This window comes from Dryobates pubescens, chromosome 2 (genome assembly GCF_014839835.1).
Source record: "Dryobates pubescens isolate bDryPub1 chromosome 2, bDryPub1.pri, whole genome shotgun sequence".
Lineage (NCBI taxonomy): Eukaryota > Metazoa > Chordata > Aves > Piciformes > Picidae > Dryobates > Dryobates pubescens.
In genome coordinates this window covers 23,853,842-23,871,955 of record NC_071613.1, presented here as the reverse complement: position 1 = coordinate 23,871,955, position 18,114 = coordinate 23,853,842, and the positions used below count along the sequence as shown (strand labels likewise).

The 18,114-nt window shown below is 40.7% G+C and overlaps 1 protein-coding gene across 1 annotated transcript in view; it reads right to left on the bottom strand.

Moving 5' to 3' along the window:
• IQCA1 (IQ motif containing with AAA domain 1) overlaps window positions 1–18,114 on the bottom strand; it is a 108,413-nt gene that overhangs the window by 24,220 nt on the left and 66,079 nt on the right. Inside the window, exons 11-15 of the mRNA XM_054172964.1 lie at window positions 15,436–15,542; window positions 15,131–15,226; window positions 8,140–8,201; window positions 5,320–5,402; window positions 2,464–2,571 (exon numbers count right to left, since the gene is read on the bottom strand). Of these exons, the coding sequence (XP_054028939.1) occupies window positions 2,464–2,571; window positions 5,320–5,402; window positions 8,140–8,201; window positions 15,131–15,226; window positions 15,436–15,542 (456 nt within the window). The remainder of the gene's footprint in view (window positions 1–2,463; window positions 2,572–5,319; window positions 5,403–8,139; window positions 8,202–15,130; window positions 15,227–15,435; window positions 15,543–18,114) is intronic.

The following is an 18,114-nucleotide window of genomic DNA, read 5'->3' as shown; positions in this document are numbered from 1 at the left end:
CCTTCTTTGGACATGCCGCAGAGCAGGTACAATATCTGCTCAGGGTGAGCAAATGGAAATGCCAGGATCACTGGCCTTCTCTTGCTCTGCCAGCAGCAATGACTGCTTAGCATTTCTGAATCTGTTTCAATGGCTGCTCCAGGTAAATTCAATCTGGGCTGTAAGAAATATGCTCCATCACCTGGGAAAGCCCAGCAGAAATGCCTGCTTTGTGAAAAGGGAACCACAGAGATTTAAGTGGTTGATGGTGATAGAACTTGTCTTCTCCGCAGCTCTGTCACTGTATGGATTAGGTACAGGTGGACCTTCAGAGATGGAAGTAGCAGGGAATGTCAAATGTTTTAACCACATCCATGGGTAGTCCAGTAATGGCAATGTCTTGATGCCTAAATGCATCTTGTGTAGGTGATTGCTACAAAGATAGGAAAATATGTGGGAACATCCACTACTTCTGAAGGTCTTTGAAACTGATGCCCATCAGACTAAGGGGCTTGTGTGGGAAACCAGCTGCAGAGGGAGCCTATGGATTATCCTGGAAAAGTTCCCTAGGTTAATGGAAGGACTGCTAGGTAAGAATGGCATCTCAAACCAAATCCAGCCAGGCTTTCTATCTGTGCCCTAATGGCTTAATGTCCCAAATAAATGACAATGGACTGAGTGCTAAGATGAATGCCCATTATTCCAGCACTGTGCAGGATGTAGTGAAGTTGTCAGCCACCCAGGCTTTATTAATATTTGGTCGTTCCATACCAATCTATTACTATTACACATAGATTTATTATGAGGGGAGCAGCAGACTCCTCTGTGGTTAAATATGAAGTATATCTTCTACTATTATTTCTCCTTTCAGCTGCTTATAATTTTCTCAATGCCATTTAAGATGGAGCATTCCTTGCCACCAGGTGACTATTTTGAGAAAACTTTCCCTTCTATACATACACTATTACACAATGATTAACTAGTTCTGAGGCCAATTAAGTGAAATGTCATACATAACTTATCACCCAAAAGGTGAAACTATTCCTGTGACTATTTCTGGCTCATGCAATCACTATTTTATTTTATTTTATGTAAAAAAAAAAAAAATCAAAGGCATTTTTCAAACTGCTATTGCAAATACATTGTTTGTTTAACTACCCCAGGGTTTCTCCTCCCTAGATTTTTAGCCAGGTGTATAAATGGAAGAAAATTTATGGGTTCTCTTTCATCTTGCCTTGGGGGGTGTTTTGGGCTTGATTTCACTAGATTAGATGGTGTTAAAACATAGTCTTGAAGGAGTTATCTGATACGTGAATTACCATGTTGCAGTCAGTGCAGACAGGGATAACAGCTGAACTCTCTTGGCTGATTGTGGTCAAATTTGCAGCAGACGCCTGAGGGTTCACCCAAAACCTCCTGAGAGTGTTTTACATGGAAAGAGTTTCATCTGTGTTGAAGGCAAAGGTGCTGCTAGTATCCTGTTCGTTAACCTGCCTCTTCAGATTGAGCTGTAGGGCAACAGGAGCACTCTTCTCTACTTGAAACTCAAACGAGGCAGACTTGTTTGCTATTGCACTGTGCTCTCTAGAGCACACAGAGCCTGCTTTGGGGCCAAGACAAGCCAGGAAATGCCTGAGGAGAGCCACAGGATAGGTATGTACCTAACAGTCTGAGCACTGGTCTTTCTGGAAGGAGTGAGAAGGGGAGGGAAAAGTAGAAGCTCTGTGTCAGCTTTGCTCTGTTTGCTAGAGTGGGAGGTAGGGAGATGTCAGCTGCTCTGCCCTGTAAAGGGAAGCAACAGACACAACCTGGGGGAAGTTATGACTAGTTAAAATCTCCCCAAAATCCAATCAAGAATGGGAAAGGATGCAAGTGAAGTACCAGTAGAGGCCCTTGAGATGGGCATTTCTCGCAGCCACTGGAGTTTAGCTTACTGCCATTCCCAAGTAAAATATGGGATAGATTTTGCATTAAAAGCAAACAACTCCTGATAGATATTGGCTGAGTCTGGCATTAAAACTGCAAGGGTACTTAAAAGTGTTCTCTCCGATGTACAAAATGTATTCAGACTAATTCCTTAAATGATTGCATTGTTTAGTGCTGAGTAACATTAGCCAGCTTGTAAAAGGTAAATTGCAACCTTAGCCCTTCCCTTAACTTGATTAATTTTGATCACTGGAGCTTGTTTTAGCTATTATCTTTCCCAAGCGATTTCCTTTTATGTGCTGCCATTCACAAACTGTTAACATGCAAACAGAGATGGGATGGAAATGCAATACCTGACAATAGCATGTGCAAGCTCCTTTATGCACTATTAAAATGATATGGTCTTCACTCAGAAAGCTTAATTGAAAAACAATTATGCTGCAAAATGCTTTAGATTACGATTAATCAAGCCCTGTCAAAGCCAGTAAAAATGCATGTTGCTGACAGGAAGCAAAGCCATCGCATTCTGCCCTCCAGCAATTTTTGCTGTGCTCTTACCTAATGGCAATATTCCATACAGCGCTATTAGCTGTCTGACATCTGCCAGAGAGGGCACTGGCTCTATATCTATCTGACGAAGTGTGCTCCCCAGATAGCTGTACTCGCCTGTAGGGAGGAAGCATGGGCTTAATAAATGTGACACTGCATTGTTATAAAATGCATAACTCAAGTAATGAAAAACTACCATAGAATACCAAGATAATGTGTTCTCAGCAAACCTGGTGCTGTCAAGGGACAGGGACTCAAACAGGGCAATATTGTTGTGGAATGTGGCCCTGAGAAATTTGAAAGGTGAACTGCAAAGGCAAATGATGTTAAACACACTGTGGACTTTACCTTCCAGCCCGTGGAAGGCGTTCAGCAGAGCAGTCGCTCTCAAGTAACCTTTTAAAGAAACTTTGTGGAGAAGAATCATTAGTAGCACCATAAATCACACTGCTGGCAAAGGATTTCTAGATTTGGGATTTTGCAGGGCTGGAATCCCAGTGAACCACACTCTATCAAAAGGATTTGAAAAAGGGGGAAAAGATATTTTAACAAGCTTTCCCCTGGCTCTATCACATCTCAGCTTCTCACTATGATAGACATTTAAGTATGTCACCTAATTTGGTGGGGTTCTTTGCTTTGCAGCTCACCTTCTTTTGTTAAGGAAAAAAAACAACAACCCATACAACCAACTCCACTAAACAACCCAAGAAAACTCAAAATCCCTGACGTGAACCGAAACGATCTAATCGTGCCTGAGCTCCTGTTACAGAGCTGTAATCACATTGCTTGCCCTGTCAAAGTCCATATACCAGACATGTTAGAGAACAAAGATCCAGAGGGATGGCCACAAGCTGGAAAACCAGTTGTGTAGTCAATGATTTATCTATTTTTTAGCATAAATTAGATGCCATTATGGTGACTATTATTGGAAAAAATAACAGTATAATGTGTTTTATTGGAGACAAAAAGGGAGAGCACTAGATCTCTCTGAAGCAGAGGTAAATTAGCAATAGTTAAGAGAAAGTGAAGTTGTAATCTGGGGGCAACAAGGCAGACAAGAGCTGGTGCAACTGCTCCCTCCCCTCTGCTGAAAATTCATTTCAGGTTTTATCTTTTATTTAAGGAGAAATCAAAAGAACTGGATAAGAATTAATCTTCACAGATTTAATTAGAAGGCATCAAAGGGTTTAATTGCAACTGAACATAAATCACAGTGGATATTCTCTGACTAATTTAGATAAGGTCACCAAGCAAATTAGTTCAGTGATGTCGTTTTGTCATAGAGGGGGGACATTTCAGTGCCTTTACTCACTGTGTAGTACAGTTCCACTCTTTGTCCTTTTCCTAGGAACTGGGAATCAATGACCTTCCCTAAGCTTCAGCCTTGTAAGAGCTGAGCAGATGAGGACTTACATTTTGCACAGGGTTTGACTGTGTCCTTGCACCCTTAAAGGGAGGAGGTTTTTTGTTTTGTTTTTTTTTTTTCCAAAAAATTAAAAACTCAAACCACCTGGGTCCAGCTTCAAATGCCTTCTGTATCTTGTTCTGGCAAGGGTGGGGAAGAGATAGCTTTGACTGTCTGAGCTACCTGCCTGGTCTTCATGGGCCAGCATCTGTACCAAGACATGTGGTGGCCCTGGCACAGGTGCAGGAAGCCAGGCGAGTATTACTTGGCCCCTGCAAGTCTGTGCCCAGTGTCCTCTGCTGCTGGGAAGTAAATTTTGCTAGTGGAACTTGGAGTAGCCCTTTTGTTGCAGAGCAGCCAAAGCTTCATACCTCAGGGTCAAGGGAAGATGGTCCAAAGCCATCTCAGCTAAATCAGTGGTCAAGATGTGCTTTAAAAACATCTGTGGTAGGGAATGTGTTCCACAAATGACCTTGATGGGTAGGTGAGGAACTTTTTTGTGATTTTTAATGAGCAAAAGATGGATAGAATACTTGTTAAGTCAGCCTTCACAGAGGGAGTAAAGGCTCTGAAGGCAATAACTTCTGCTTCTAAGTTTATGTAACGTGGTGATGTATGAGAATATAGCTTTTCTGGCTCGGATACATACTGTACTAACAGACAGCGGCATTGTGGCTTCCTGATGTCTGCAAATTCCAGCAATGGTGGCCTTTGCAAAAATTGAATCTTGAGGGGGTTTTTTGTCTGTAAGGTTGCTGTGATTTTGCTGTATGTCAGTGCTTTTGGAGATGGTCAGACCCCTGTGCTACCTCAGAGTGATGTGGGTTTTTTTTTGCTTTGTAAGGAGTGTAATTAATGCATGCCTGGCTGCAGCTGCAGCTAACCGAAACTGGTCAAGAGGACTATTTAATGTAGAACTAAGCAGAAAGACATCTTACTCAAGTCAAAGGCCAGATATACCTCAAAGCATTGCTCAAAGTTCATGGGCAGTCCTGGAGGTGGAGCTAAGGGGGTGAATCCTCTCTGCTGAATGAGCAAATGCTGAAGGTATGACTTTTGCTCTTCTCTGGGAAACATTCTGGAAGGATTATGATCTCTAGTCTGACAGACTTGCACTGTCTTGCCAATATTTGGCCAGTGCTCCTTAAAAGATGGTCTGGTTGCACCTCAGAGTTGCTTGGCATCCAAAAACATCCAAGGCTTTGAAGTGTTAGTGCTTGGAGCTAAGCACCAGCTTTACTAAAGGGTGCTGGTTTCAGTAGCAGAAGTTGAAGGTGCTAAGCAACCTGCAGAAACAGACTTTATTTGCATATGTGGCTTTAGATATTCAAGTTTGAATGCCCTGAAAGTGTAATTACTCTTGAACTCACTCTTGACTGTAAATGGGGGTCAGTGAACACTGAATGGCTGGAGGTTTGGTTAGATTAAACACCGTATTAGCTGTAAAATGTGTACTTTACCAACATAATCGGAGAGATTCACGGTCTGAGCTTTTATTACTAATCCGTTTTCCACTAGTTCCTCATACAGAGAATCGATGGTCCTATGGACAAGAGACATTACTCAAATTCTAGAGCACTGTAAGGAAAACCTCAGTCCTTCAATAACAGAACTGGATGGAGAGCTATTTGTTTCCTCAGCTTTATAAATGTGTTTTGTAGCTCAGAGGTGAAAGTGATTAGCATCATCAGTATGAAATCAATAAGCACTATTTTCTGCATTATGGCAAGAAAAATCTCTTATTACCTCACACACACCACATGGCTCCCTCTCACACTGATTCCATTACCCATTGCCAGGTGATGCAAGATCAGTTATGACTTGTGTAATAGACTCATTCATTAATATCAATTACTGAGAAATTATTTTTAAATTATACAATAATAGCAATCTTAACACTACTATACCTATTCACTTAGCTCTGCAATTAGGACTAATTCATTAATTCTTCTTGGAATTTATTCTGTTTGCAATAGACAGCCTCATCTCACCAGGAACACACTGGGAATGATTTGATCAGAGCAACCAGTGGTCCACCTAGTGCAGTGTTAGGGTCATGCTGGACAGAGGAGGTCTGGGGAGGAAGAATTAATGGAAATGAGTACAACCTCTCCACTGGAATGTTTGGTGGTGTTTGTTTTTTTTTTTTTTCCCCCTGTCTCCATTTGTGGCTGAAATAGCTCCTGGTAATTGAGGATTTCATACACCAATTCTATTGGTGTGGTTGTTCTCCACATTCTCTCTTTTGGAGTTCAGAGAGTTACCAATGGCAATTTTGGCACTAGGTTTTACAGATTGATGCTGTTTCAAGGATTATGTTGGAAATTCTTGTGGTATTGTTAGTATAAAACTTACTCAAACCTTTAAGTCCTTCACTGTGCACTATTGGCATGCCCTTTCTTCAATACCTGAGGTTTTTTTATCTTTTTATTGTCACCTATCTTAATTGGGATATTTTGGTATGGCTACAATAAAAATAGCACCTCTCAGCTAATAAAAAGGTACAATTTGAGGTCTGCAGTCTTTTCCATTTCAGCTGGAAAGTTTTGTGTTTATGCAGTGTCAGTGGCACAATTAATATAGGAGCAATAATAAGTGAATACAAAATTTAATGCAGCTTCAACAACATTGACTTTGCTACCCTGACTCTTGCTTTCATTCTCAATGATTTTGTGTTGAGTATGCATCATAAAACAAGCAGAAGGTAGACTGGGACTAACCTGAGAGGTCTGTTGGGAGCATGACTTCTGCTTTTCCTGTATTACTATTTTATTGTGTAAGCTTAATGACGCATGCCCTGCGTCTCCTCCAAGTAAGTGTGATGTGATCAGTCTTTGGCTAAAGCCCCCTGTGCACCCTCCACCATGCTAAACCAGAGATGAACCTGAGCTACTTTTGGTTATTTCTGAAATGCTCAGTGGGGAAGAGTTAAGCATGGAGCCAAAATGTCACATAAAGTCTGATTAGAAGCCAGCTACTACAAAGTTTGTGTTCTTAAATGGCTCTGTGTTGTACTAAGTTTATGTGCAAAGAAGCAGGTATGTAAAAGAACAGTTTTTAAAGCACAGAATATAAGCATATTTGTTAGGCTTTGGCAATGTTCTTGTAACATGTGTCATGCTCTCTTATAATTCATGACGCATTTATTTAAAATATTTGCTTGGAGAGGTTTTTTGATTTTTAAGGCAGGTAAAGAGACTATTAACTGATGGTGTAGTGGTAGCACCTGAATAACCCAGTCCAGATTTTGCTGTGCATGTCTGATACAAATGGATTTTTGTGGTGAATCCCATGTGTTTCCTACCAGGATGATTGAGTATGTCTTCAAGGTGTTCTCCACTTCTGCTCTCTTGAGAGCTGGGTCTCCTCCTGCCCTGCACTACTGCTGGGTCAGCAGGTCCCAGCAGAGAGATCTCTGCCTACATGTCTGCATTACATATACAGGTGAAAAATAGTCAGATTGTCAGTGAATGCATCATGAGTTCACTGAAAATACAATGTCAAAAGGAGATATCCTCTCAAATTTTGCAAATAAAATAAGGGTGCTTAAAAGAGCAAGGGTGCATAAGAAATTGCCAGGTCTGCCAGAACTCTTATTGATAAATAAGACTGATTTATGACATGTACATTATACTTCAGACACGAAAGGTGATTTATGGAGTGCAGAGCCTGCCTGCAGCCTCCCTTATCAGGCTGCAGTTAGGATGGAAAAATCTGACAGCCAACAGAACTGCCAGGTGCTTCTGCACCTGCAGAGAGATTGGGAAAGAGGCAAAGGGGGTCAACATTTTGCCTAAATGTTACATGTACTCAGCTTTGCATGCTGGAATGAACTTGACTGAAATTACTGGAGAGTGGCCTTGGTGGTGTGCTCCTGCAGAAAGGGGATCTCCATTTGTATGCACTGTTGAAGATGTGGGAAAACAAGGTCTGCGCTGTGTAGTGTTAAAGCAGCATCTTGTGACCTGGTTATGAAGCTGCAAAACCATCAGTCAGGAAGGGGCAGTGGGGAGTCTGGAGCATCCACTGGGTTTTAGCTAAAGTGTATGTGCTTCAAGTTTGTAAAAGATTATTTTTATTTAATCATCTAGGCTTTTAATGGATGTTTATAGCTGTTAGTAAAAAGGTTTTATGTATTGTAGGGCTTCTGATGCTGCTAAGCATAGCAGTGTTGAGATGCTCCTTGTGCAATTGAAATTTGGAAGGCTTGACAGAATATCTAATGCAAACAGGATGCAGTCTCATTGTCTGAAGCTCAAGTAAACAAGTTCTCTCTTTACCTGTCAGGAGTTAGATCTTCCTCCATCTCATTTATCTTTTTCTTTGTGGCTGTCTTTTTTTCCTGAGGACCCCAAAAACAGAAGAAATCAGAGACCTTAGTACAGATATATATTTGAATGAAGCAAAGCGAGGGCCAGAACAGAAAATGTTTCAGTGCTTGAATGTGGCTTTTGCTACTAAAGGAACCCAAAGGGAAAAATAATATCCATGACTGCCCTGACGGAAAGGAAAATTTAGATTAGGGATAAAGAAGACATTTCTTGCAATGAGGGTGGTGAGACAGTGGCAAAATTTTCCCAGAGGGGTGGTAGATGCCCCATCCCTGTAAATGTTCAGGGTCATGATGGACTGGACTTTGAGCAGTCTGATCTAGTGGAAGATGTCCCTGCTCACTGCAGGGGGATTGGACTAGAATACTTTTAAAGGTCTTGTCCACCGCAAAGCATTCTATGATTTATAGCTATGTTACTAAGACACAGGAGAGGGGAAGCACCCCAAAGCTGATGAGTTTTGTATAATTTACAAATCTCATGCAGATCTTGTGGCAGGTGCTCTTGAACTAGACTCTACATGAAGTAACCTGGTGGCTGCTGCTTGATTCTAGAACACAGCTGCTCAGGGAGATTGCATGCCTGACCTTCAACTGTCACTTCCCCAGTGACTGCCAAGGGTACTTCAGCATGATCAGTCCTGCTCCTTCCAGTGGATATTGCATACAAAAGAATCGCAGGGTTATTTGCTCTGAGAGAAAACTCTTCTCTCCTTCCTTTTTGGAGCATGACTCTATGTCTGAGTAGGTATGGCTCTTAACCAAGGGGAAGCAGGAAAAGGGTGTGGGGTCCAAGTAGGTGCTCCAGAGACTGCTCATGCTTTTTTTACATTGAAGTAAAATACAAGCAGCTTCCCTGAGGGTCATGGAGGGTGCTTACAAGCTGGACAAGGACCTGAAACTAACCCTCCTGTGTCTCTGGCTAGCCTTCTAACTATTAGACTGCCTTTCTTCCTTCTCCCTGCTAATACCGCAGGGAATAAGCTTGAAGAGGTCAGAAAAACACGACCTGCTCTTCTCTTGATATTTTCACCACACTTTCACTATGAGAAACTAGCCACACAAGTCACAAAATCTTTATGTGGAAAACATAAATAACGAAGATGTGAATCAGCAATGTCAAGCCCCTCCATTAATTAGAGCTCAGAAGCCATAACTACAGTTAGGGATAATTAGTAGTGGAGAGGGCATCGTTAATCTGTATTAGTGCCCACCACTGGTGTCCATACTCATGTTCTGCAAAGCACTTCAGAATTACTTCAGTGGAACTACTTACACAGCAACATTTGTGCACCATGAGATTTCTCCAACAGCTGAAATGGAAGCATATGCTTAAGTGCTTAGTTGTTCAAGACAACTTATTCTTTCCAAAGGTTCCCTTTCCTGGGAATATTGTAATTTACTTTTTTTTTTTTTTCTTAAATAGTAAATAATTCTGCTGAGCTCTAGAGGCTATGTTGTTGAGTTATAAAAAATCCTCTCAAATTAGCTGGAAAATGTTGCTTTTTTGTTTCCTTTCTAGACTGGATTAGCAGTGCACAGAAAGGTATCAATTTTATGTTTTGGAGGATGGCTGCCATGTAAATAATCCATGGCTCCATCACCTGTTACTGTTTACTATGCAACAAAGATAATCTAGATTAAAATGTAAATTAAACCCAGCACCATATGGATAAGCTAACTGGAAAAAGGTGATATGTTTTTAAATTTTGGACGAGAATCATGTAAACAGCTCTCTAGTACTACACCTCAGGTTTCTTTACGTAAATAAGCTTGGCAGCAAATACTCATTAGAATGCGCCAGAGGGATTTTGTTTTAAAGAAAAGGAGATGGAAGAACAAAGCCTATGCCATGCTGTTTTAACAACTGAGGGAAGACTGAGACTGTCAGTGGTTTATTTCTGGTGTTCCTCCAGCTTTGCCTCTTTAACCTTTCTTCCAACAAGCTAGAAATTACATATCATGGGGGCTGACTGGGAAGAAAAGCTCATTTCCACCTATGCAAAGACACTAAGCATATGCTGAATTTATTGGCCAACTGGTATTGTCCTCGAGGCAGCTTCACCAATAAAGTACCTCAAGAGCAAAACAAAAATGAACTATGCAGGGGGAAAATGTGTTTTCCTAATTAACATCAGCGTTTATGGGAAATTTGGCAAACACTGAGATGTGATAAGGGGAAATATGAATTGTAGACAATGGCTTTCCTCCAAAATGTCTTATTGGGAACTGCTTTTATTTAGAAAATGATAATGTTTAATGAATGTGAACATGCTCATCATTTATATTGGAAATCTCCTTGTTTCTGTCTCTGAAATGTCAGCCTAGCTTCTGTGTAGCCATCCATTTACTTGGTTATTTTCTGCTTTGATAAGTCACATGTAGTGAACTGCATTAGCTATTAGCTGGCAGATGACAGAAGATTGTCTTCTGTGCTCAGTGTGGTATCTTGTCTTACTGTGTGGGCTCATGAAAATGTTTCTGAGTAGTGCAGAGGTTGCTATGAGCAAACACAGACCTGATTTCAGACCAGATTCCAGAGCAGAGTGTCTCTGGCACCAGAAGGGAGAGGGCAGCCAAAACAACACATTGAGGGAACTGTTCCATGTTGGAATTGCAAGATCTGTGTCACCCTTTGGCTGTGATCATACAAATCCTGCTGCCATCAGCTGTCTGTGGCTACAGACACCAAGTATATGAGAAAGTAACAAGAGGAAAGTACCCCTGTGGTTTAAGTGAAATGTCAGTGTGTAAGCAGCCATCTACGAAGTGTCTGAGTGAATTCCATGTGTTGATGCTTGGAAGGGAGGTTGAGCGTGTGCAGTTTTGCCCTGTGTGCATCTGCTCTGGGTTGAGAAGTCTTTTCTGGCAATGCCAAAATATAGAGAGCAGCTCTGATACTTGCACTGAGAAAGTCTTTAGACAAAGACCTTCCCACTGATTCTTAAGCTTTTGCTAAATGGGGGGCTCTGATCTGTAATCCCTGTTGGATTTAGCTCCAGCATCCAAAAAGCTTACAGCCTCCACAGCTGTCTGAGAGCTCTGGATGCTTATCTCCATCAACTACAGAAAAACCCAACAGGGACTGTGAATCATAGCTGTCAAACCCAGCCTCTTCTCAGTTCTGACCCAGCCTGTGTTTTGGCTTTATTCACTGTGGCTTTACTCTTACCAAGTCTTTAGGCTGATGTCAATATTCTTTTCACAGCTATTGCTGTAGGTTAGTTTCTTGTGGCTCTTTGCATCAAAAGAGGGTATCCAAAGCTGTATTTTGATGCTAGCAAGGCCTATTTTAAAAGCAACTTTTACATACTTAAGTTCCCATGTCCCCTCTTTCTGCCATTTTTTTTCCTGAGTTCCGGCCATGCCTTTGTGTATGTGTGGGTGTGTTCACTTGCAATGAGTTGCTTTACCTACAGTTGGATCAGAAATGAATCCTTGGGGGAGCAGAGCAGGAAAAGCAGCACAATAGGTTGATAAAAAGAACCCTGATAAGCAGTCAAATATACCTTCCAGGTCAGTGATTGCAGAAAGCTGACCTGTCAGCTCTTATGTTGGGTGGAAAGCCAATTTAAAGAACTAAATGTCTGGTGGTTTACTTAGCGGCAGATTTCCAAGAGAAATACCTTGGTTGCTAAGCCCTCTGGGTACCATATTGGGTACGTGGCATCCATCTAGAAGAAACACTTGTAAAACTGGTAGGTTGTGTTGGACCATCCAAATCTGAAGTTTGGGCTGTCAGCAGAAAGAGGTGAACTGAGAACAACATTTCACTAAAACCTTTGTGCTGGCACACGAATGCCACAACTAGTTTGGAAAATGCTAGCTCTCTTTCATTTTAGGTGCTTCCTAACAGGCTCCCTTAGGCTGGATGAGGACATAGACCTTCTGACATCTGTTTGCCAGCTTTCCTAGACATCAGTACCATATTCCTCACTAGGAGGCAATCTCCCTTCAAGTCTTTCCTCAGCCTGGTGCCTACACTCGTAGCTTGCTGATCTGTGGCTGGGCAGGTGACAAGCTGCCACTGTGCATAGTGAAGAAAAATGCTACTTGCAGCAGAGCTGAACCACGTTCCTCTGTTTCAGTGTATCCTCATCCCCCTCTCCTGTGACAGTCATTAGATCAGGAGCTATCAAGAGCAATCAGAGTCCAGCACAGTGTCACTCAGTGCGGCACTTGGGCTCTGTATCATATGAATGCTGGATCATAAGGACAAATAACAGTGGGATAGACTGTGCGGTGAGACATTTCCACCATGGATAGAAGCGCAGAATCTGTGCCTCAAATGATAGCAGTGTGGCTTGCTGCATACTAGGAGCCATCTAATTAGTTTAGGTTTTTCCAAACCAGTCTACTGGTCTGGAGACCCACTTGTAATGAGAAAAGCAATTTGCCTTTTGCTCCAAGATGATTCTTCCCATAAATGTGGCAAATGGGCTTTTTATCTTCAGGGGCAATAAGAGCAATTCTTGGTAGGGTTAAGAACCAGCTTTTAGCATTAAGTAATATTTGAAGTTTTGGGAGTCAGTGATAATGTTCAGCCTAGGAAGTACAGTGCATGGAACTAAAGGAATGGTACATGGTGTGTCTGGAGATGTTAAATTTTATTTATCTAAGACATGAGTAATCTGAAACACTGACCTGAAGGGAGCAATTATCTTCCTTTATCTTTAAAGGTCAGTTCCAAAATGTCCTCTGAATTCCTCTCAAAAGAGATTTTTGGAATAAAATTTTAAATTATTCCAAGCAATTGGGTTTTATTAATTTAAATTTAATATGGACTTGACAGAATTTTGTAGTTGTAAAGTACATATGCTAAGATGCACTTGAAAAGACAGAGGATATTTACCCTTTGGCAGTGACTATTCCTTAACAATAATAATAAAAAAAGCCCTATTGCTATTGTGTTGTCTTCCTGCAAAGAAAGTAGAAGAAATCCTTGCTTACAAGAGAGGAGGTGGCCAAATGTGGCATTGTGAATTTGGGTAACTGCCTCTAGATAGAAAATTCTACTTGTAAGAGTTCACTTAAACAAATTACTCATGCTGCCTATTCCCCACTGATAGGGTGCAGAAAAAGGTTTGAGTTCTCTGAAGAATGTTGAATCCTTCTGACAACACTTTTCTTTGCAGAATGTCCTTTTCTTTGGGGGAGAAAAAAAAATGTTTTACATTGTGCTCCAGATGAGTTCATGTCTGCAGTGAGAATCTAAACCCACTGTTATTTCACACTGCAGAGTTGGATGGGGAGACCTATGGGATCTAGGATGTGGTACCACATGCCTTGAAAACCTAGGGGGTTTTTGCTGAATAACAAATTAAAGCACTGCATCCAAAACTGTCCATCTCACTTTGTCCTTGATATATAGGCCAGAATTTCATAAGGCAGATCTGAAGTCTCTACACAGGTGTGCACACACTGTGCTCATTTATGGACTGAGATTTATGCAGCTATTAACTAGAAAAAGCCTTTGCCAATGCTAATTGGATATTTCAAATAGTTTTGTGCAGGGAAGACACATTTTGACTAAAAGTGGATACCTCCTTCCATTCCCCACCCCTAAAGCAGAACTGTTTTTTTTTTTTTTTGGTTTGGCTCTTGGGGTTTTTTTCTGACAAAATCTTTAGGGAACTTGTATTACTTAATTAGTACTTTCTGATCTCCCCTTCCAACTCCCCCTGCCCCTCTTTCTCTCAGGCTAATGGTATAATTTGGGAAAGCAAAAGTTAAGTAATATCCCCCTATCCCAAAGCACCACATTGAAGAAAAATACCACCAAGCCAACCCCTGACATAAAGCTTTATAATTCCAGTATGACACGTCTTGAAGCAATTTTGACCAGCTGATCTAATAGCTGATCTTTGGGAAGAGTGTTGCAATATTTTGTCTGCATATCTTAAGCCCTGCTATTTGTGAAACAAGTTTAGCAAACCAATTGGTATCAGTTGTCAGAGTTGTTCCAATCTTGTGTTATTAAATTGGTCCTGGACATTTGTCAGGTGAAAGAGTGTTTTTAAAGCTAATTTGAGTAGAAGTACAGCAACAGCAAGTATTTGCATGCTAAAAGGATTATAGAAATTAAATACAACATGAGATCAGGGTTGGCTATTTGCCCTGAGGATTTTAAGCGGCTCTGCTGATTGAATGGTAGGGTCTGTAAGCTTTGAGTTGTTTCGCACTGACATGATCTATAATTTAAATGCTTGGGTAAGGAATTCAGGGAACCATGAGCTGTGGAACGCTGCATATGGTAATGCTGTGAAACTAGATGTGAACGTGACCTGTGCTGTGTTTCGGTGGATAACACGCATTTAAAATAATGTGTATCTTCATCCTATTTTGTATGCTTAAACAAACTTGACTTAAATGGCAAATTCCCAAACCCTTCAATAGTAAGTAGTGACATAACTGATGTGTACCTGTGTGTGATCTGTGTTGTTACAGATAAATCAAAGGTTACACCAAAGAATTTTTCTGGTGTGCAGTTTTGAGACACATTAACTAGCCCTCATTTGGGAGGAAAACTGGCAGCAGCTGGAACACTTACTGGCACCCAGATCCATGCCTTCCCCGGAAAACTTTATTAATCTGAACTTGTAACCTTATAGAGAGGGATGGCTTGGATTTTCCTGTTTGACTGGATCAGAGGATTTCAAGGGAGTGCGTAGCCTTCTGTTCTATTTTGTAATGAATGATCTCTGCACTTGTTCAGCTTTTCCTAATTACTATTTATAAAGGTTAAGACAATAACAGCTAAAGAAAAAGGCTCTGAAAAAAGCCACAGGTGAACAGATTTACTGACTCTCAAGTCAAGCATTTATAAATGTTTAGGGTGGACATTTTGGTATCAGTATCTGTGAGACTTGGGTTTGCACTGACTACCACAGTATCTGGGCAGAGAACTGAGATTTAACCTGAATTTAACTTGCTGCTTTTACCTTTTCACTCTTTTTCCCTTTCTTCTGTTTGCGACTCTTCTCTCCATCCACAATCAGTTTGAGATTCGTCAGTTTCTGTTGCATCAATTCATCAACCTATGCAGACAAACACAGCTGAATCTAAGTCTTCTGTTCTGCCACCACACTTCAGACAAATATTCAGCTAAACAAGCGTTAAAGCAAAGAACAGATATTAGGAACTCTGGAAGGAGGTAAGGTCTATGCCAGGGCCAGTTCTTACAGCTGTGGAGAAATATACACAGGCAATGCACATTATTAGTGTCCTCTTACTATTGTAAGCACACCTGCACTCTGATCTCTTCCTCCACTTCTTCTCGTTTCTCTGCTTTGATCAGCTCTGGGTCATGATCCTGGTGAAAATCCCATCCCTTCTCTCTATTCTGCCAAAAGACTGTTAACCAAAAGAAAGAAAAAGGGGAAAAGAAAAAGTTACAGAAGGCATTGGTTTCTCCAACTGCTTCTGGAGGCAAAAATAAGTAGTTGTAGGCAGCTTTTATTGAATTATTAGCTGTATGAAAGTAGCAGGCTCTAGGGACCCTTATCAAGTTCAGAGCCCTGTTGCGTTAGGATCTATAAATCTTAGGTTAACTTTTTTCCCTGGACTGTAAATTGGTATCAGATTTCAGGAGGATAATGGGATATGGAGGCTGTCATTTTCTGATTGTAAAGCTGAATGCCTGGAGTGTTGTTCATCTTCAAGAGCAGGCAATGCAGTATTGGATGAACCATATCATGCCTGATTTTTGGCATTCTTTTTCTCTCTGTTTAATAGCACAGTGCTTTAATCTTTACTATGAAGAAGCCACCAAGATGGCTTCTGTCCTGAGAAGTTTACTTTCTATGTATGTCTCTTGGCTGTCAGAATGCAGGTATGGGGACTAAATGAATATGTTTAAACAAGGAAATTTCTTTTCTGTCCTGCTCAGCTATCTAGTGCTAAGCAAAAGTTTTGCAAAGTTACCTTTCATAGTAATTCACATGAGGTGCATTGGAACAGGCATAAAAGCCTGCATGGAGCTGGAAGTGAGAGGGAACAGCAAGTCTGACATAGCAGTAACCTGCATCCAACAACAAGCAACGTATGGCTGCCCAGAGTTTTAACTTTGGGGAGTTTTAAGCTTGGTGCAGTAACTGAGAAGCAGTTGAATTGTTTTCAAAAAGGAGGCAAGGCCCACCTGATACAGCATCTCTATTTCTTGGTATTTTGCAGAGGAGAAGTAATAAGGAAACCTAACTTCAGGAACAAAGCGAGCTTGTGCAAACGGGTGATCAAAACAAAAATTCCCTGTTTATGATAAAGTCGTTAATCATCCTGAGGAGCAGGTGTTTATTTTTGTTGAGGCAAACTGCAATTTGCTCCTTTAGAAAGAAAAATAAATGAAATCTAGCAAGCCTGGTGTGTATCCAAGTTCTCCGCTACTAGCAAAAGGCATTTAATTTAATGGAAACACCTCTCTTCATTCTACATTTTTTGAGCTAATTTGAAGGAAGAGATTTCATATCTTGCATTTCCTTGCATTTCAAGCCCTGATAATATCTTTATAAATGGCAGCTAATCTCCATCAGTATGTGTTAATCCAATTTCCAGATGACTTAAAATGGCAGCTTTCAACTTTAAGACATAGGCTTCTTTATGAATCTGTCTTCTATGAGTGCTCCTGTACTGGCACTATAAATTGGGAAAGGTTTTCACAGTACCCAGAGGAGATCATTTCAAGTTTTAGTCCAGTTAATATACTACTGGCTTCTGTTTCCATCCCCTACGAATTTTCAGAGTCCAATTACATGCAGAATATTTGTGGCTTTACATATAGGAAGTAGCTTTTGCAGGTAAGTAGATTTAATTTCCTAACTGAAAATGGTAGAGATGGAGAAGGACAGTGGATTTTTGGTAATGAGGAAAAACTCAAAGGTATAGACACCAATTTCTTTAAATCACTTGTGGATCATCAGATGACATGACAGATGTCATGTAATATATCAAGAAAAAAAGCTGATTTGTCTTAGTTAAAAGGTACCTCCTCCACAGTTACCAGCCTGGAATTTCAGCCTTGGGAAAAGGGAATGTTTTATGGGAGTTATGTGAATTTTTAAACGGTTCCTGACTGGGTCAACAGGTTGCAAGTGCTATGTTTTCACAGGAGTACTAGATTTAGATATTTATTATTCATAGAGGGATCCATAGATTTTTATTCTGTATTTTTCATAATTGTTTGTTGTGATTTTGTGAACTGATTAGTGGTTAATATCCACCGCAGGCAGTTCAGTGATGGTCCCCACAGATTAGGCAGCTGCCTCTGATATTACCTACCTGGCAATGAGGTTTTTTGAGTGCTCTATTAGCCACTGGGTTAGGGGTCTTTAATTTTAGAAAAGAGATTAATAACTCATAGGTGTTAGATGCTATGTTGTTCTTTTACAGATCAACAAAATGTTTCAAAGTTACTTTTAAAGTAAGGTCAGGAGGCTAAGGATGTTATGTTTTCTCTGGCTGGTCAAAAGGGTTTGGTGTTTTGTTACAGACAGGGTCACCCAGCTACAGGGGCTATTTTTGTGCGTGTGTGTGTATGCAGAGCAATTTTTATCACCTCTTTTAAAATAGTGTATGCTTATCTTTGGATTACTTTATATGCATACCCCTCCAGCTCGGATCTCAAAAGAGAGCCCAGTCCACTAATATGACTGCTAGCTTTTACCATCTTGGCAGCATTAGCTCTCACTCTTCAGGCCAGTAGGTAATACCAATATCCCTGAATTCCAGAGAATAGCTTGTGACTAAAACTGGCATATATTTACCTAGAGCCATCAAGCTTCTCTAAAAATGACCACTTTCAACCTTTTTGGCAAAAGGATTTGAGTCTTTTGATGGCTATTTAAAAATCCATAACATTACCATGCATTATGGTTTGGGTCATAGCATATTTGAGTTGAACTCAAACATCCTCTGCAACACTAAGGCATAA